Source organism: Tympanuchus pallidicinctus, unplaced genomic scaffold, assembly GCF_026119805.1.
Source record: "Tympanuchus pallidicinctus isolate F22 unplaced genomic scaffold, pur_lepc_1.0 scaffold3, whole genome shotgun sequence".
In the NCBI taxonomy this organism is placed as follows: Eukaryota; Metazoa; Chordata; class Aves; order Galliformes; family Phasianidae; genus Tympanuchus; species Tympanuchus pallidicinctus.
The window spans coordinates 47,569,058-47,589,497 of NW_026294747.1; the positions used below are offsets into that span (position 1 = coordinate 47,569,058).

The 20,440-nt window shown below is 41.1% G+C and overlaps 1 protein-coding gene across 4 annotated transcripts in view; it reads left to right on the forward strand.

Annotated features, from left to right (window-relative positions):
- EVL (Enah/Vasp-like) overlaps positions 1-20,440 on the forward strand; it is a 128,362-nt gene that overhangs the window by 29,924 nt on the left and 77,998 nt on the right. For 2 of the 4 annotated variants that reach the window (XM_052693240.1, XM_052693245.1), the window contains exon 1: positions 718-845. The exons of the other annotated variants lie outside the window; for them this stretch is intronic. In XM_052693240.1, coding sequence (XP_052549200.1) covers positions 733-845 — 113 coding nt within the window. In that variant the 5' untranslated portion in view covers positions 718-732. Of the gene's footprint in view, positions 1-717; positions 846-20,440 lie in introns of those variants that run through there. 4 annotated transcript variants of the gene reach the window in all.

Sequence of the window (20,440 nt, forward strand, 5' to 3'; positions counted from 1 at the left end):
GTTTTGCTTGGCTTTCCTGGTTTGTTCTGGTGGAAGCATCCCCACCAGTTTCCTTCGTATGGGTTTGATCCATGCAGAGCAAACAGCTGGCTGCACCATGCCAGATAAACATTTCTGGTGCATCCTCAGAACTTCCAAGGTTTTAAACTCTTTATCTGCAAATTACGTGTATGTAGATTCAAATAACTGGTCTCAGAACTCAATCAGGTCTTGTAGTTGTTTCTTAGTACTTTAAAAGGATGACACAGAGTCTCTTGGTGTGTACCACAAATAGAAATTTTGATCTTAAGTATGCACTGACACACACATCCTGTTTTATACTTTATGGAGCCCATCTGGTAGAGGAGCTGTATTTAAGAAAATGCAATGCAGGAAAAGCAAAACCCTGCCATTGCGTTGCTACAGTGGAAAATTACACACTGTACAGCAGCTTGTGCTCTTGGTTTAAAATGATGACTGACAGAAAGCGTGTTTCCAGGGCTTTCTATGCTGAATGGGTTACTTAAACCATAGATTCCTTCAGATGTCTGAGTCCAACTGTGGCAATATTAAGTAAAGAAGTCAGAAATCTGAGTGAGAATGCTCACTGAAACCATTATTAAGCTTTAAAAGAGGCAATGAAGCAAAGATTAGATGTAGCTGGCTGTGGAAAACAGCTGTGGAAGCAGGTGTTGCTTGTCACTTTGAGTTTTACTTTGATGACCAAGCAAATTCAGGTGGGTAGGGATAGAGATGGTGAACAGGTCTGGCTGTGCAGGAATTGCAGCCTCTTGCACCAGGGCTTGCTGTATATCAGGAAGGCTGCATTTGTCCTGGGAGCTCTTCAGTCAGAAATACAGGCCAGAGTAAGTCATTTGTTTCTATAGTCAGTGCTTAGTGTGCAGACCCAAAATCTCTGTAACCTTGAGAGGGGATCAAATATGACTGTGATGCCTGAGCTAGGAAAACAAGGATTTGTCTCTAATGCTGAGATTTAAAGCAGATGCTACCAGACATGACATACGTGTCTGTGGGCACTGGGCACGCTGCTTTGGGTTGTGAACATGGATGCAGTGGGTCTCACTGAGGCAAGGATGCTTCCTCTCTGTAGCATGATACAGTGTATATATTCATATATATTTATGTGCCTATATATTCATGTGTGTATTCCTACTGTAAATGGAAGCTGTTTTTCAGGTTAAAATGCAGGCATTTGTATAATGCAAGCATTTTCCTGAGTATTTCCTTGGTGGAATTTGTGAAATGAAAGGTGGAGACAGTGATGCTTTGCTGTGGTTTCCAGCCCAAGTAACTGTCTGCAGTGATTCAAGTGTGGCTTCTAGGCAGGAATTATTCATATTTGTCCATTAGACTTGGCAAAAGCCTGTAGGTTTGTTTGCATTGCTGAAACTCAAATCTATTTGTCTGGTGAATTTAATGGCAGAATGTGTGGGCTTTTATAAATATTTTTATTTATATACAGTCATATTAAGCAGATGTTAAAAAAAAAATAAATGTTTTGCATTATACATGATTTAGACAACAGAAAAGGGAACGTGGTGGTGAACTTGTCATGTGTCAGATCAGAAGACACAAATCACAGGGAAATTAGGATATAAATACCAGTGAGTATTATCCAAAAAAAGTTACAGGCAAATTAATTTTAGCTGTTTAAAAAGTAAATATCAGTTATTATAGTGGTAATCATGATAGCGTTTATATACTAGTTAATAATATCTCTGTTTTGATGAGGGGCCCTGGAGTCCCAGTACACTATAAAGATGTTAATCAATGAAGGCAGTGTTCCTGCAGGATCACAGGGCTGGAGCACCTCTCCTATGAAGTCAGGCTGAGAGAGCTGGGCTTGTTCAGCCTAGAGAAGAGAAGGCTGCGAGGAGACAGCGGTGCAGCCTTCCGGTATTTAAAAGGGGATAATAAACAGGAGGGGAATAAACTGTTTACAAGGGGGACAATGACAGCACAAAGAGGAATGATTTTTAAGCTCAAGCAGGGAAGGTTTAGATTGGATGTCAGGGGGAAGTGTGGTGATGTTCTGGAACAGCTGCCCAGAGGTGGTGGATGCTCCTTCCCTGGAGGTGTTCAAGACCAGGTTGGATGGGGCCCTAGGCAACCTGGTCTAGCACCCGATCTGGAGGTTGGTAGCCCTGCCTGTGATCCTTGAGGTCGCTTCCAATCCAAGCCTTTTTGTGATTATTATAACTATCCCTACTTTGTAGTTAGTAGGAAAACTAAAGTTAAATGACATGCCATTGGTTTTTTAATTCATGATTCTGAATTAGATATAGTTCTGGGAATAGAAGTCGTTACTCAAACTTTCAATCCAAATTTTAATTCAGATATTAGAAGGAAAGACCTTGTTTTGTTGGAAACTCAAATTTGAGATCAGTCTCTAGAAGGTTCGCTGACTTCACCTTTTGACTTCTGACTTTTTTCTGCAGTGGAAAACAGCTGCACTTTCAGCTTCAGCCATGAGAGGATAAGCAGTGTTGTGGAAGCAGTTGTGCAGCTGTCTGAGATGGGCTTCGTTTTCCCTAACTCAGAATGTCTACAATCTCACCTGGTCCCTATTGACTCCTTGTGTAATCAATGAAGAGTAAAAGCTGCTGCTAGTGTGATTCATCTGACCTGTTTTAGCTGCTTACTTTAAAAGCAGATGAAGCATGCTCTACAAGCACTTCTATTTCTTCAAGTTTTAAGGGAGCCTGGACGAAGAACCAAAATTTACAGGTTGTCTGGGCTGGGTGAGGTGAAGCAGAACTCCAAACAGATAGCGTCAGCAACTCTGATATGTCAGCTGGTCCAGACCGTGGCTTACAGCAGTTTACCTTTTTCATAGTGGGATTTTGCAGCTGATCTGGTTGAAGATACTTGCTGCCAGCACTAGACTTCTTGCTACACAGAAATTAGGAATTAATGTATTCTCACAGTTTACAGCGTAGGAGGTTATTAAAAGAAAGAGGAAGTGTGTGCAAAGAAAGACATTAGAAAAAAATTGTGGATTCTCCCCACGCTGACAACTCAAGCCTGATAGGGCTGTTGTCAAGCAGCTAAGGGTGACTTGTTCTGTTTTTGATGGGTTTTGGAAGTACCTGCACCAAGGACAAACTGAGGACAGCAAACAGTATGGTATAAAGTCTCTGCCTAAATCAGCTGCTTATAGGGGTATTGCTTGCTGATGATCTAGTTCTCTGAATGTTCTGCATGTAGCACTTTCATTTTCTCATTGCTTTTCCTCGATCATTAGGCCATTAATTTAACTTTCATTAGCTTTAACTTCAGTTTTAGAATACAAATATGGGAACAATCCAGATACTGTCTCGTTGACTTTAAGAGAGATCACTGATTTGAATTTGGTTTACTGCTTGAGTGCATCTTTAAATTTCAAGAGATGGAGTAAATAAGAATCTTTGTAAAATATGGTGTTAGTCGAGATAAGTTGGTTTGTGATTCAGGTACAAGCAGAATATTGAATAGGTTCAGTGTTGCATGGGGTGCTTCACACAGCTCTGATTGCACCCCTTGTAGAGAACATCTAGCTGTACTTTATTTCTCTGACACATCATCTTCCAAAATGTCCGTGTTCTTCGGTTTACCTTAAATTCTTGAAATACATTGATAATGCAGTGCCTGTGGTACTTACACAGCCATCTGAAGTCTGTCTTTACAGACATAAACTAAGTAATTCTACATCAATATTCTCTTTTTAATCTATGCCAACATATTTTACAACAGCCCTTCATGTCCTTATGTATTCATACATCATATTTATAAAAGCCTTCCCTGTATGCTAAGTTCTATGATGTACCTTGGCAGCACTTTTTGTGCTTTGGCTAAAGTCTCTATGTGGGACTTCCAACAGCAGCCAAACCACTGAAATGTCTGCATGGAGTGTCGTGAAGCTTTCCAAAGGAAGGGTGTAATTAAAAGTCCAAAGAGCTTCTTGTGCCTGGGTAGTAAAACATATCCATAAGTGGAAGACTCTGAGAACAGCTTCCTTCATGATCTATCTATGTGCCTGTTGGGGTGCTGGAGAAATTGTAGAAAGAATTGCAGAGGTTTTAATATGGTTCTGAGTGTAGTGAATACCTGAAACACAAACGTAAGTATGTTAGTGTGCACTGAATCTCTGATCTGTGACTTACATTGTCAATCTGTAGTTGTCATCTGTTATGATCTTTTGTTTTGAAATACTTTAACTAATAAACCTGGGATGGCTGACTTTTTTTTTTTTTTAAGCCTTTTGGATTTTTTTAGGTGTTTTGTTTTAAGTGGCATCCTACACCAGCTTAGTTTCACTGCTGCAGTATTTCTCAAAAACTGAAAATTCCCTCCAAGAAGATAATCTCTATGATTCAGTTGATATTGTTTTGTCATGTCTTAAATTGTTGCATTTCATTTTAGCTGTAGATCTCCTCTGTGCACAGTACTGCTTCCTTCTTGGGTCAAGCTTATGATTCAGTAAGCAGTGAAACAGCAGGGAATAACGAAAGCAAAAAGCTTAAGTATGGTGCTTGGGCATAGCTTGTGAGTTCTGAAAACTTGGCCAAGTGGGCCCATTACATTCTGTTTACATTTTGAAACCTTTTCATAAGGATAACTGATATATTTTAACTTTTAAAAGTTGAGCGCTGGGAGAAGAAATCCCATATCCCTTCTTGTACCTGACTAAGCTTTTGCATCTCACTGCACTGAGCGTTGCTGCTATGCTTTGAATGTGAATATAAATATCCTAAGTTAGTAGGTGCAACAACCAAGCCTGTGTTGAGTTCATGGCTACAGTTACCTACGTGTCCCAGGGGCTCATCTCTTCTTCCTTTGCTCTAGGCAGTTGCAGGGTGACAGAATTTGGCTGTTACAACTGCAATCAAATATTGAGCAGATGAATATGGAAATCATTCTTAATGTTACTATGTTTTTATCACAGTTGTAAGATGCTGGTTGCTGTCCCTTTACTAAATGTATTTTTGTTGTTGTTTTTTATATTTGGAGATAAAATGTTAGTTTTCTTCTTGAGAACTAAGGCATGAGAGAGAATAATCTCCACAGTGGAAGTTGACTGTAATAAAACACATTATCTGTTTGACTTCACTTTAAAGAAGGCAGTTGTTTAAAGCAGCTGGTTAAGCACACAGATGTTCTAGTTGAGGGTGTTCCAATATTAAAATGGCATAATGTGGCAACAGATTTTCATTTTAAAATGAATGGCTGATGAAAAAATATTTAGTTAAGCACCCTACCCGTAATTATAGTAGCGCATATTTTGCTTCCAGAAGCATGTGTTCAAAAGGTGCTTAACGACAGATCCTTCTTTCTAGCAGAAAATGCTCTTGTCTTGCATTTGCTTATAAAAGAAATGATGTATTTATTGGCTTAGTAGACCCAATTCCTCTCTGTGAGCCTGCTATATAAGTTTGCAACTGAAACGATGGTGGCTATGCAAAAAGATTTTAAGAAAGACTTAAGAAGGGTTGTGAAGAGATCTAAGAGAAGAAATATAAGAATGTTAACATGCTTTTGTCAGGGTGCTGCTTTTCTAAGGCATGGGAAAAGTTGAATTCTTAAGCCGGAATGGAGACCATCTGCCTCAGTGCATTTCCTTGTGAAGCCTGGCCTTTTGATTATAGTGTTTTAAGCATCTTCCTGAGTGCCTGACCAGTGAAGCATAGAAGTATTGGGCTTTCTCTCCTTGACAAAGAAGAGGAGGTATTCTTATGCAAGTTTCCTGTACTTAATTTATTTGAACATGTATAGCTTCTCTCTCAGACTGAAAAGGCCCTGGCCTAGGGCCTGCCAGTTTTGGAAGCTTCTAAATGACAAATCTAATCTCAGCTTTCATTTTTAAAAATGCCAAGTTTCTTGACTTTTTGCTTGCAGAGAAAATGGAGTTATTTCCAGTAACTGAAATGTTGGTACTATTGTATTTCTGGGTGTGAAGTGGGAAGGCGAATGATTTGTAACTTTTTCATATTCCTACAACAATAACAAGCATCCTGGTGTCTCCAGTTACACCAGCTAAACCAGTTAAATAATAAATTTCCTTCGTTTTCCCCTCCCCTGCTTTATACAGACACATTGTCTACTGCAACCTCCAGCATTAGAAGCTCTTCTTTTAGCCTGCCCTGTAGGTACAAAAACCAGGGCAGTTTTGTGTTGCGTTGGCCCTGAGATGATAAATCCTCACAGAAGGCACCTAAAGTCCTGAAAGAAAGGGAGGACTATGGATACTGGAGTGGTTGAAGCAATAATGTTTTCCCATCTTCTCTGCTGGCTACCCAGTTTTGCTGGTGTCTTGAATAAAGACCTAATCTTTCTTTCTAGCCATAAATTTATAAGGGGCATGAAAAGTTTAGTATCTCTGATGGTGGGAAACCATTCTATCTCTTATTCTCTGGCCTCTCCTGTCTCAGCCTGTAAGATTTCCTTCTTTGATGATTGAGATGATTTTTAATTCTGCCTGGAGCTCTCTCAGCTATCATTTCATAACTTTTAGCCCCTTGACTGTCATTTCTGCCTCCCTTCTCTGCCCATCAACTTTCTATCATTCAGAAGGGCTAGTGAGACCTGAAGTTGGTCAGCTGATCCACCTATCACTGGGGATATGGTGGCCTATATACCAGTAGATCTTTGTCTAACGGTTCATATCAGCAGAGGGCTGTGCAGGGACTACAAAATTCTGGACAACAGATAGGATCCAGAAAAAGCTGAACTTAGTACCAGCTTTATCAGTGCTGGGTGAATTTTAACTGAGTTGCGTGCAAACAACTTGAAGTCATGCTTTTAGTTGAGAGGTGCAATATTTGTCCTTCTGCAGTCCTTGTCTTGTGCAATAATTTGTTTTCTACAGTGATGTCCATCACCCAGTGTTGTTTTGATTAAATGGTCAGGTTTTTTAGAAAGCCTGAGTCTGAGGTTCTTGGGTTCTTGCAATCTGTCTGCCAGGCAGTCTGCATGCTTGCAGGCACTGATAAGAAGATCCTTTCTCTGGCAGTGTTGTGTCTTACAGCAGTGTTTGGAGAGGATAAGGCATGTATGGTATGTAGGAGATCATCTTTGAGGTAGAAGGAGGAAGGTAGAAAGCAACGATCTGAAAACTTTCAGCGTCTTAATGCCAGACATTGTTGGATTTATTCTCATTTCCTCCCACATAGTTGTAGAGACCTAGAGTCAGGATGGATTTCAGAAAGGAAATGGTGGGATGTGATGAGTAGGTTGGGAGCAAGGCCTTGAGGTTACCTAGTTCTTTGCTGGCTCTGGGTGATATTGGCCAGAACAGATTTCCTGTCTGCAAAACGAGGATAACGAGACTCCCCTGGAGAAATGCTGTGATCTCTACTGGTACAACCATCCTAAGGTTAAGACGTTCTCCTTCAGAAAATAGCTTATACTTAAGAATTTTTCTTTTGAATTGCCCCTCCTGGATGAAGTTGCTTGCATATTCACTTGTCATTCTTTATAATATAACTTCCCAGTAAAGTCCACCTGTGGCAGGAGGTGAGGATATATAGAGTTTAACATGCTCATTCAGATTTAACTACCTTTCCAGGAAAATACTTAAAAGAACTTTTTCCAGATAAAAGCTTTTCTATTGCTAGATGTCTTGAAAATGAATGAGGTACCTGAGGGCAAATACAGTATCTTCTTATTGCTCGTAACAAGGTTGCTTTAAATCTCTTGCCTTTATTGAGAAAATTATTATCCTTGCTGAGGATTCCATTAGTCTATCAAGGAGGCTCTTAGAGAAGTAGATGAGTCATGCAAAGCCTTGTGTCTCTTAGTGCATGTTTGCAAACCTAATTTTAGTCATTCTGTGTTCTGCCAAAGCTGGATAACATTATTGCCACTGTATGAGCATTTAAATCCGAAAGATTCTTCAGATAAATATAACTTGGGAAACCAGTTCCTATTAGCTGTATTCAGTCACAGATCACTAATAATCTGTAAAACTTTTTTTTTAACAAGTATCTAAAGTTGGGTTTCTAAGACTCTTCTTGAATCCCCTTGCTTCAGCAGACTTTGTATCAACTCCTTAACTGTAGATGTATCTAAATGAGTGTCTGACATATCCTACTTAAAAGTAATCATTACTACTACTGTGATATTCTTACAAACGTCCTCACGAGGCACAGCAGAAGTTTAACTAAGGATTTCTTGACTTGCAAATGAATTTCTCTTTTTACTGTTAATTTTTTTTTTTGTTTTACTCTGCCTCAATAACAGTTGTATTTCAGCCTCTCTTACACTAATGAATTTGTCTCCTGTGTCCTTGTGAAGTTGGAGATATGACACTCCTTTTGCATATCTTGCTGCTGCTAATCTTGCTTTTCAGCAGATAGGTTGGTCTCCATGAACTCAGTACTAGGTGAGAAGAGCTGGATTCAAATCAGGGCATGGAGCCCAGTTTAACAAAGGACTTGTGTGCATAATTCAAGTGAAAACATGCTTAAAAGCTTTATGATAATATTCACAACACATCTTCAGTACTTTATCAAAACGAATTTAGCCAATGTCTAAAATTACTCTTTCCTTGGACAGTTTTGATTTCTTGTTTGGGGTCCTGCTTCATGAATCAGATCTGATTAGCCAGCTCCAAAGACTGGCTGGTGAAGTTCACTGTGATGATCAAGTTGATGGCAGATGGCAGGTAAGCACATCTGCCCCATCCAGAGGCTTGATGGCATTTTGTGTTTACTTTCACAGCTGTACGTCTGCTGTAGTCCAATACTTTGAGTAAAAAACACCCTGGCAATTTTAGTGTTGTGATAGGTGAGAGGAGTGGGAGGCAGACAGGGGTGTCCATATGGTCACAGATGAAAGTGAATATAGGCAGACACAGGAACAGGACCTGAGTGTTCATGTGAAACGCTAGCTGAGAACATCCAAAAAGGGAGAAGAAACTGATAGCTTTCACAAATTGACTATTAAATGCTATGTCTGATGCTACTGCAAGCTTTCTGCAGTATTAGTTACTTGAGATTAGATTTGTGAGATGTACTACACAACAACAGTCTATTTAAACATCTATTCATATTCTTGCTGTAATGTGTTTTAGAGTCCTGTGTGAATTCTGTTTGGTGATGTGAGGACACATGCACATAACCTCTGTGCTTCTGTTCTGGAACTCATCACCTCTGTGGATATTTGAACCAGCATTCACCCACTGCTGTTGTTACTTGTCACCAATTTGCCATCTGTGGCACTGGAGTCTCCTTGGCTTTGTGTCAAACAAGAACAAGATTTGGAGGACTTATGTCTTTTAGGACTTGTTTTGTTCCAAATGGAGGCATGAACTAAACTCACAAAATCTCCATGGCAAGATGAGTCGTCTTTCATTTCCTCCCAAACACATCATCTGGCCTGTGAATGCAGTAGTTAGAAGAAACAAGACCAGGCTGTGTCCCTGGTGTGCAGCATGCACAGGGAACATGACTCATGCTCTGGCTCCCTGTTTCACACCTCCCTACAGCTGGGCTGTACCCCTCTTGCCTGCACAGCTGTACTGCAGGGCTCCTCACAGCTCGGGGTCTCGCAGCTGCTTTGTGAGCAGCATGGCTGCAGTGTGGGCTGTGGAGCAGAAGAGATGCCAGGAATTACATGATCCTTGAGGTCCCTTCCAACCCGGGTGATTCTGTGAAGGAGATTCCCGTGCTAACATACTTCCTAAAAATGCACCAGTTGACAACATCTTAATGCCAAAAAGCACTGTCTCTTATCTCATTTAAAAGTGCCTGTGGGATCTTGTCCTCAGACAGCAAAGAGTGGGAAAGGGAGGCTGAAATTGTTCCTTCCTGGCCTATCTGTCATGCTTCTCCTCTGGGTTTTTCCTTTCCTTCTGCTGCCAGTGCTTGCTTTGTGCTGAGAGAGGAAAGCACCCATGCTTCCCTTGCACCTGTTGTCTATGTAAACAGATTCGATGCTGTTGACATCGGTCCTCAAGCCCTGCAGCCTGTTAATGCCTCACTTAAATAGACAAAGCATATTTTCAGCCATACGCAATGTTTGGCCACACTAGCAGAGAGCTCCAGCAGGTGTCTTTAAGACCTCTAGAAATGAAACCACAATCCCCAAATGCAGTGGGTTGGATGCTTAGCTAATGCAAGCTGGCTAGCTTCTGCTGGGTTTGGCCCAGGACAACCAGATTAAATAAACAAACAAAACTTGTTTTCTTTCTAACAAGCACTGTTCCCTTCTTGTCCCCTTCTCCATCCTCCTTGTCCCGATCTTCTCCCTCCATGTTGCAGGGAACGAGCCTACAAACATGTTGCTCCCTTGGCTAGAGTAACTCAAGAGCAGTGTTTATAATTGTTTGTATTATCCTGGTGTCTCTGTTAGTACAATATTATTAATGCCATACTCAGCAGGCTTGGTTAAAATGAAGACTCTAAGCAAATAGCACTTCTGTTTAAAAAGGGATTTGAAATATGAGGCACAGTAGGAACAGGGGGAGTTGGAACAACTATAGGCTGAGGAATCTGTTATTAGATTGTTTTCTGCCTTCAATGGATCTGAAAGGAAAATTTCTGCCTGTTAGGTTTTTCAGGGATTTTCTGCTGGAATCAGTCCTGAAGTGCAGCCAGCTTTCTGCATCAGGAGTACTTACATAAAGATGGAGCATGCAAAGAGCTGATAGTTTACAACTGCTCTTATCTTCCCTGGGGAAACTTCCTTGTTTGAAAGGCCACAGTATGTTCTTTGTGATCATCCCTGACTGGAGAGAACATCATGTCACCAAAGCATGCTGCATTTCTCAGGGCCAGGATATGGCAGAAAAAGGGGAGGGTGAGGGCCAGTTTCTGAATGACCAGCAGGTCTTTGGGGGAGGCAGTTGGTGATGGCCCAAGGAGGCATGGCTATGAATTTTCTTTCTCCACAAGCTTGGCTTCTGTCCAGCATTACTACTCCAAATGAAACCCTCTAAATAGCTGTATTCTACCTCCAGGCCTTAAAATATAATTTCCACTGTCTGCCTACTGTCTTATTTGTTTTATAGTGAAACCATTGTACTTCATCCATACTATGCTGGTCAGGTGCCTTGATTTGCTTTCTGCTTTGTGCTATTAATCTGACTGCTGTTTGGAAGGGGTAGGAGAAGTGAGAAATGAAATCTCTCCTTGGAGTGTTGCTACAGATGTTGAAATAATTCTTTAATGTCACGTCAGTGCATGTTTGAGCAGCTTCTAACCTAGGAAAAAGGTTCTTTGGTTGATATTTGGTTAGGAGGGACATCAGGTGGCAGATCGTGACTAAAATGGGAAATCCGTGCCTTTGTAAATGTGAATTATGGAAATGAGTGTCGCGTTTTGGTCTCATTCTGAAACAAGAGAGAAGGCTTTTGTTCAACATATACTAAGTCATATGGAAATTCTGTGCTGGAGAAGTGGTAGAGAATCCTCTGTACCAGGAAAACATAGGGTTTCACCATTGATAAGCCACAGATACAGAGAAGGCACTGACTGTATAAAACCCGTTTTATATTTTTTTAGTATAAAACTTTGTCATTGTATGCTACAGCTCTTTGGTTGTGTGAAAGCGTGTGTTTGGTTTTTTTTCTATCTTTTGAAGACATTATGAAAACCTACCTTCATGTAAGAATACTTCAGCCCATGCTGCCAAAGGTACAAAGACTGTCTGCTCATTGGAAGAGTCTGAAAGTAGTTCATATTTACTTGTTAAACTATGCTTACTTCTTCCTGCAGAAGTTCAGAGGGGGCTGCATTCATTTCAGTCAGTTCACCTGCATCAGTTTAATAATGGGAGTTTAAAATGTGAAACTAAACAGAGAAAGCAGAATGTTTTTAATTTTTTTTTTTCCTGGTTCCTTCTGGTGTTCTAATTATGAATAAAAGTATAATCAAAGAGATCTGTTAATTCTAAAGCTACGGAGGAGATAAGATTAGAGTCTGTCAGCTCATTGTGATGGCAGATGATACTTGATCTCTATTTTGCATTATCTTTTAGATAGCACTAGAGGAGGTATGTATATAAGCTTATTTTTGTATGCTGTCACTTGAAATTCAAATTTACATTGCGAGGCTGTATGGCAAATCAAAACCAGAAAAAAAAATCCAGTAAATGCACATCACTTGCATTTGCCTAAGTTAGTGTAAAAATTACAATTTGGAATAAAGTTACATTTAATCTGTGTAATCACTTAGTGCATTTAGATAATGAATAATGCATCCTGCTCACATCAAACAGCACCCAGATTCTGCTAACCAGTACAAGTTTCCTCTGGGAGAACAGCTTAAAAGAAACCAAAGCATTTTGGTTTGCACTTATGGAAATAGTGCAGGAAACCTTGTTTTAATTAATCTTTCTGATTGGAATCCTAATTAAAATCAGTGGTACTCATCAATCTGTATGTTTACCACTTGTGCATGCATAACCAGGAACACGCATGGGGATGTGTGTGTGCACGGTGGCCCTGCACTGCCCCCAGGATACGTCCTGATGAGGAGGAGGGGTGGCTGGGCCCAGATCTGCAGTGCAGACCCAAGGCAGCTTCCACAGGAGTTGTGAAATCACAGCCACAAATCCCCTTATGAAACCAACCCTTGCTTTTATTAGAAAAGCAGTTTTAAAGAATCCACTGGAAAGCAGTGCTTAGTTTGTAGTTTAATCCGAACAAAATGTTATAGCCCAAAATGATGGTTTTGATTGGGTTGATCCAGAATTGTTCAATATTTTTTTGTTGCTGTTAAGTGAGACAAATGAATCACCAGTACGTGTTGATTTCTCCTTCCAGTTTTTTGCTGTAGTGCAGTGGTGTGTTTGCTTTCAAGTGTCATTAATCCCTAAGAAATAAATCAGAGTTCCCAAATAAGCTGTTATTTGTCAGATTTGACTGGGATTTAATCCTGAGCATTGATTTTAAAACAAATGTTTTGCTTTTCACAACGGTGCATTGTTTGGACCTGCAGTGTGCACATGGTGAAAATTTGCACTCTGAGCAGCTTGGAGATGGCAGTTGTCTCCTGCTATTACTGTTGTAGTACTGCTTTTCTTTCTTCTTTTTCCGTATGTAGCTGTCTGTGGCTTAGAGTGAGGCTTCAGATAAGGGTTGTGATGTGTTTGAAATGGGTGAGAAGAGATGCATCTGGGTCTTACTCTAGCCTTGCCACTTACCTGTATAAGGGTTTGGAGTAAATTAATCTCACCTCAAGTTGTCTCTCATGTCCCAGCTAGTCCAGCCATTTGTCCTGTGTTGATGCTGAGGTCTTTACAACCTGCTTCTTTGACAGGCTCTTATCAAGCAAAGGCTGTAGCACAGTAGCCAAGAGGCAAATCATTGAAAGCACTCCCCTACTGTGTCTGTGAGAGGGCCAACAACGAGGAGTATTGCTGGATGGATGTTGGGATTTGTGTGCGCATTTGGGAGAAGAAGAAAGATCCTCCTTTTTGCTTCCCCTTCTCTTTTTCTGGAAGCTGTTATGGGATTGTTACAGTGATGGTCTCAAGTTAATTTAGACAGAACAGAAAGCTTGAGGCTATGTAGGCCAGGTAGTAGTTTGTTCTCACTCACACCCAAAGGTAAAATCTCTGGAAGATCTTTGTGCACCTGGAAAGGCTTCATATCTAAACAGGAATTGCTGACAGTAGAGTCCCTGCTTCCTTGGAAGCACAGTGCTCTCTGTGACAGTGTTTGAGGCAGCAGTAACCAACATGCAGAGCAGCAAGGAAGTCCATGAAGAGAGGACATTCTACATGGAAGGATTAAAATTCCATCAGGAGAACTGCTTTTCATAGGGTCAGGTTAAGTTTTTCCCTTTTCGGAAGAAGGAATTATAACCCCTACAACAACAGATTTTTATCATTTTAGGTTTTATCTACAAACCTCACAATGATGCTGCAGTTGTCCTTCTCTTTCTCAGCTTTTCATTTTTCATTTTGATCTCTTAAAGTTGTACTTAAACTTATCTTGATGGAAACCTTCAATATTCATTAGTTAGGGAGGTTGAGAGCACCAAACCAGGGGATGGGATTGACGGGATCCCTTCCAACCCAGGATACTCTGTGATTCTATGATTTTATGATTGTGATGTGACCACACCAGAAACTGGATTTGGTGTGTTGTGGCTGAAAAGTCAGTGTCTGAGATGGGCAGAAAGACATCTTAGGAAAAAAACAAAAAAAAGAGGTGGGTGTGGAAAAGGCATAGATAGAAGGGGGTATTATGGAAAATCATCAGATGTTTCCAATGCAGAAGGAATGTCTGGAAAGAGCTACCAGAATTAAAGAATGGTTGTTCACTGCGGTTGTTAAGGTGTTGGATGAGCCAAATATTAGGAGCCTTTGTTTTCTTGATCTGCTTTTTCCACCTACCCATCGCCACGGTTTTTTATAGGAGGAGAAGAAAGAATTCAGTGTTCAATTTGTATGTGTTCACATAGAACGATACAGTTATACTGCAGTTGTTTAATTACAAATCACAGAATCATAGACTCCAGCTGTCCCAGTTCTCAAAATTTGTTGAACAATTTGGTATACTCTCTGCTGTGCTGAAAACATTTCCAAAAAAACCCATCAAACTTCCAGAAAATGCTAATGATGTGCTATGAATAGGCAAATCCTCCTAAGCAACAGTGTGTATGGTGTAACTGATGTACCTTAGCAAACTGCCAGATTTGCAGGGAAGTTCGGTGACTGAGTAATGTATTGGACTTGCCAGTGCACCTGGCTCTAGACGTGGAAAGCAAAACCCTCCAGGCCTGGTTGTGAGAATGGACAAAGGGAGTGTGGCAGTGAAGGGATTGCACAGAAGCAAGGGAAGTGGGGGGGCAGAGTTTCACAACACAGCAGTGCGCATAGAAAACCAATTTTAGCCTTCTCCAGTCCCTTGACATTTCACTTCAAAAGTAAGGCTGCCTTTCAGGGCAAGTTGTTGGAAGACAGACATTTCCTACTGCAATGGTTGGTGGAAAAGACAAAAACACATCTTACAATAGAAAGAGCACTACTAGAAAGAGAACTACTACGTTTCCATCAAAATTGAAATGAAAACCACAAATATAACTGTCTTATTATGAACTTGTGATTGTTTTTTTTTTTTCCTTGTTTCTTTCTAAGTTAAAAATTGTGGATGTCCTGTAGATAATTATGGGATGAAAGTATCTAAAATTTACTCATGTTCTAATGAGGTTATCTATGTAAATCATGCTGTGTCATAGGTGCCACTTTATTTCTGTGTGTCGTCAGAGCTGTTTCAAAACTTTTCTTCATCTGTATCAGACGCACTGCATTTATACAAAGCTTCCCTTTTGTATTACTCTTTTGCTACTCTCTCGAAGAAGGAAAGTTGTAAGGCCAGCTTTCAAACTGATGCTCCATCTGCTTCAATGAAATCAATCTCTTAAGCTCCACCTCCTTTGGCCCAGGGTTATTTTTGTGAACTGTAAAACAAAAGAACATTTTATCATTAATAGCATTTGAAAATTATTCTTTAAAAATCAATATTCTTTTTTCTTTTTTCTCATAAACTTGAATTTACTGGAATACTTCCAATGTTTTTCTGTTAGTAGCTATTAATTGTCAGAGAAATGCATCACATTTATTTTTCCCTCCTGGTAAAATGCTTTCATCTGTACTGTGGCCCACTTAATTTCTGTTCTTAGCATGGTGACGTTCCTGAGGTTACACCTTAGCTGAATTTATCTTGATACATGCATGGCAATACTGGGGGAGTCAAAATCTGGCTGCTGCTGTGGCTGAGCATGTGTTAGAAAATCTGCTGGCAGCAAGGATGGTGCACGGTGAAAGTTAGCTGTCCTGATTATGTCTGTTCCAGAAAGTCAGAGCTGGAGCCAGCCCTGCATCCTCTGAAACAGCAATAATGTTCACAAGGCACGTGGGTGTGCTGCGACTGGATGGAGAATGCAGCATGCTCACATAGCACCATACAGCACCCTTCCTCATGTCAGCATCCCACAGCTGGTTTTACACTGATCTGAGCGGTCGTATCTCAGTGGGAGTGCAACTCTTCTAAATATACCTCTATACTACACTGAAGGTCATCTCTACTGTAGTTTTTGTCTCTTTATGTGGCACTGTACAAAGCAGCTGAACTGATGTTGTGACCAGGCAAGCAGGGAACCCTCCATGTAACTAGAGGAACAGGAACATGCTTGATGCTTGTGTTCCTCTGATACCTATGCACTAACTTGAGAGATGCTCCAGGGTCATACCTTCATCCAGTGAACTGATGAAAGTTGCTATCCTCTTTCTCTGCTTCCCTCAGCACTTGCTCACTGAGGGTTTTTTATTTCTTTCTCCAGCAATGGTCTGCAACCTTGAATTGTGCTAATAACAATCATCAGATTGATGGGCTTGCCACATGGGGCGGGTAGCCTTAGTGCAGCCAGCATCCGCCTCGTAGAGATTACAGCCATCAATTTCCATCTGCTGTGAGCATCTACAACGCAATTCTAGGGTATAGGAACATCATCCGTTCCCAAGGCTGAGCAGGTTTCCATTTGGCAACCACTCCTTCGTGCCCAGCATCAGTGCTATAAAGGCATCATCAGAGGTTATTTGGTTTAGCTCCATCATATAAGAGCCTCAAATTAAATATTTTCTCTACCACATTAGATTGGTACCTAAATCTGTACCTCTGAAGACTGTACAGCTGCCTTATAATTTTCAATCCAGCAACACAGTCTTGTCTTCTGCTGGCTAATCAGAAGTGTTATTATTCATTATTTTTTTTCCTATAAGTAAAACAATTTCAAACCTTAATGAAACTTGGTATGAGCCAAGCCTGGAGTTTCAGTAGATCAGAAGTGGATCCCTTTGCAGAGCAGCAAACTCATAGCCTCAGCAGTCATGAAGCAACATCGCTTCTAGGCATGGCAGCTTCGGCACCTGCAAAATTTACTTGGAGACCTCTTGACAACCTGACCCATCTGCTCCCTGCTGCTGTCCTACACAGTGGCACTGCTTCCTTCCCACAGCTCCTTGTTCTGGTGGCTCTGCTCTGGAGATGACTGTCCTGGAGCCTGATAGTGGGTGTAGGTATGTGTTTCTTCACAGAGGAAGAGGAAGGATGCAGCTGGGGGCCAAGGAGTTGAAGCTAGTGACCTCACAAAGCATCAGACCCTATAGACAGTATGGCCAGACCCTGTGCTTCAGTAATGCCCTTAGCTCAGCAGCTTGGAGGTAACCCCTGAAAGGGCTTTTCAGGCATTCCCAAGATGTTTCTAAATGTCTTCTGTGATTACTCCAGAAACCATGACTGTAACACTTGGAAGAAGAAGAAAGGCTTAATGAAACCAAATGTGTTTGTTAACAGCAATTCACAGCAGGCTCTGCTGCTGAGAGTGCCAGCTGCCATCATGTTCAACAGTTGTGTTATCCAAGGTTAAAAGCAGCAGCAGCTCTGACTCTGGAGGAACCTCTTGCTCTGTCCTATTGTCTGGAGAAATAAATTGCTTATAGCAATACCTGCAAACCATGTGCCAGTTACATGATTAGTAGATAAAGAGAAGAGGATACAAATTTGTACAGTGAATTTGCAGAACTTTCTTGCTCAGATAGCAAGTCTTTTGAGGTTCTTCTTGATGAATAGCCTGCTTCCTCTGCGTTCCCTTCAGGGTGATGGTTTGTCACTGCAGGGACTGTGTAAAGTACCATCTCATCAGATGCTGTCTTTTAACACTTGGCTTGTACAAGTGCTAGCAGCAATACTGGAAAGTAGCATTCGTTGCATTTTACCAGGATATGTTCTAGTTCCATCAGGAGTTAAAAATATTCTGGTGTAAATACGATTTGCTCCTTTGATAGCTCTGAGCCTGCTGTGGCAAAGCAGCTTTCTTCTTGTTCCATTCAAGGCAGGATGAGACAGAAAGGAAGAGGTATCCCTTGTGCTGTGGTGAATCAGATTGGTGCGTGTGCTGAATCATAGAGTTTGAATGCCGTTAAAATGTGATCTATAACATAGAAACATTTAGGTTGGAGAAGACTGCTGACATTATCAAGTCCAACCATCGTCCTCACCTACTGAGACCCACCACCCTTCTTTCCCCACTACAGTGTTCATCTGCATTCTTCCACAAAAATTCTCTGTTTTGGAGCCAAAGCCATTACTGCTTTTTGTCCCTTCTCCAAAGACACGTTTTCAGTTCATCAGCAGAGCTTTTCCTGCAAGCAGGAGATAAGCAGTTCTAGGGTAGCATGAGCTTTACGTTTCTGATTCATCCTCATTGCATTGCTATTTAGGCAGGGCAGCAGTTCCCCTTCAGTGCCAATGTAACTACCTGCCTTAGCTCTCTTCTCACACTCAGCATTAACTGTAAACCATGTGCAGTGATCATGGTCTTGTTGCTGCCACATGTACTTCTCTCCTTTCTCTGATGTTCATTGGAAATGCTTGTTGTGCCCCACTTTATGCTGAAATTTCTGGAACAGTGAATTGCGGGGAATGGAAGGGGACGTCCTTGCAAAGTGCTGATGAAAATGAGGGGAAAAAAGCCCCACAACCTCCTGTAAAATCAGTGGATTTCTGCAACTGTAAAATGAATCTGAAAAAGAAGAATCTCCATCCTACCTCTGTGTTCCTCTGTATTTTTCCCAAAGGTAATGTAAGCAGAAAAACTGCACTTGGAAAGCTCTGTCCTGATGGTGGAAATGGCTTTCTGTTGCTACTTAGAGTTACATTGGAGATCAATAGGAAATCATAGCACTGGTGCCGCAGAGTAAATGACTCAAACATAACTGTACCTCCCTGCAGTGATGTACTGTACTGTGGCCCAGTTTCCTTATATTCTTTATACATAAGTCTAATTTCAGGTTTGATCTTCATCACTTATCAACAAACGAGGTACAGATTTTTACTGTACTGAACCAATCCTACCCTTCGCCTCTGCTCCGAGGGGTGTCTCCTCCTAATCAACACTATGTTTGCAGGCTCACAGATCTCTTCACTGTAACTTGTTTTCAGATCATCTCATTACCTTTCATATACATATGTCTGCTTGCTGTGCTTGGAGCTACATATGGACAGCAGATGAGCTACATGTGCCTCCTTTTAGCAGTCTTCTCGGAGCAGTGCTGGCCATGTGGGGTACTGTGCTACAGTTGTAAAACACTGGCAGAAAACATTAGAATCTTAGAATCATTAAGGTTGGAAAAGGGCTCTAAGATCATCAAGTCCAACCATCAGCCCATCCCCACCATGCTCACTAACCATGTCCCTCAGTGCCACATCTCCTTATCTCTTGAACACCTCCAGGAATGTTGACTCCAGCACCTCCCTGGGCAGCCCACTCCAATGCCTTCCTCACTCTTTCTGAGAAGAAATTTGTAATACCTAACCTAATATCCAATTAAAAGGTTGTGTTTTTTTGTTGTTGTTTCTGTCAGATTAATGGGCTTCCTTTGGAACTCACTGGCATTAGCAATTTCATTGCAGTGGTTTTGAAGGCTGAACTGAACAATCAGATAAATAAGAGTTACATTTTCAGTTTGCATGTTATCATATTACTCTAATTCAGCTTAATGATCCAATTATCCACTTACAGAAATTAATTACCAAACAGGCTCTGAAAGTGCCCAGGATGGGTTGCACAGAGCAGCGTTGCGGGATATGATGAGTGAGGCTCTCTCCATTGGTGGGCTTGCAGGACTTCTTTCCCTGGGATGCAAGGAGTGAGAATAGAGAGTGCTGGTCGTGGACTGCGGCGTGTCATCTTGTCACTGTGATCCTCTACGTTCAGCTTTGCCTCGGGCAAAAGCGGGTTTGAGAACATCACGTGCTTGGGAAAAAAGTCTGAAGGGATTGGAGCTAATTGAGGCGGAGCGTTAAGGGCTCTCAGTCGTTGTAGGGTACTTTGAGAGGGGGGAGGAGAGGATTTACTGCAGGGATTTTGATCTGTTAAACGTGAAGTGCCGGCTTGTAGCAATGGTGCGGCTCATGTCATGGGAATGTGATGAAGTAGAGGCTCTGGGAAAAATTAAAACTCGCTTCATGTATTTATAAATGAGAAGAGGTATCTGTTTTCATGCTTAGGTGAACTTGACGTATGCAAATGCTTGAAATACAGTCTCTGGTAATTATTGTATTTTAGTAGTAAATGAAAAACCTGAAAAAAAAGTATAAATTGCTCATGTTTCTTCATGGCAAAACTGGATTACACACAATCTGGAAGGAAATGGTGTGTTCACTAGGATGAAACCAAAGAACTGCCTGTTAATCTTTCAGCATTAGCACTGACTGAATGAAGTCGGGTTTTCTAATTTTTTTTCTTTTGATTTGGGAGTTGTTTCTCCTTATCAGCACAAGAAGTTAAGCACTGCATTGATTATTTGAATATTTGAAGGCTGCGTTGTGCATTGCTGCGAAGGCTGTGATCTTTAGAGGCACTGACAGCTTTCCCTCTGGCTATTAGCATGTCTGCTTTATACGACACAAATGTCAACATCACTGCTGCTCTAATTAGAGCAGTAGGTCAAA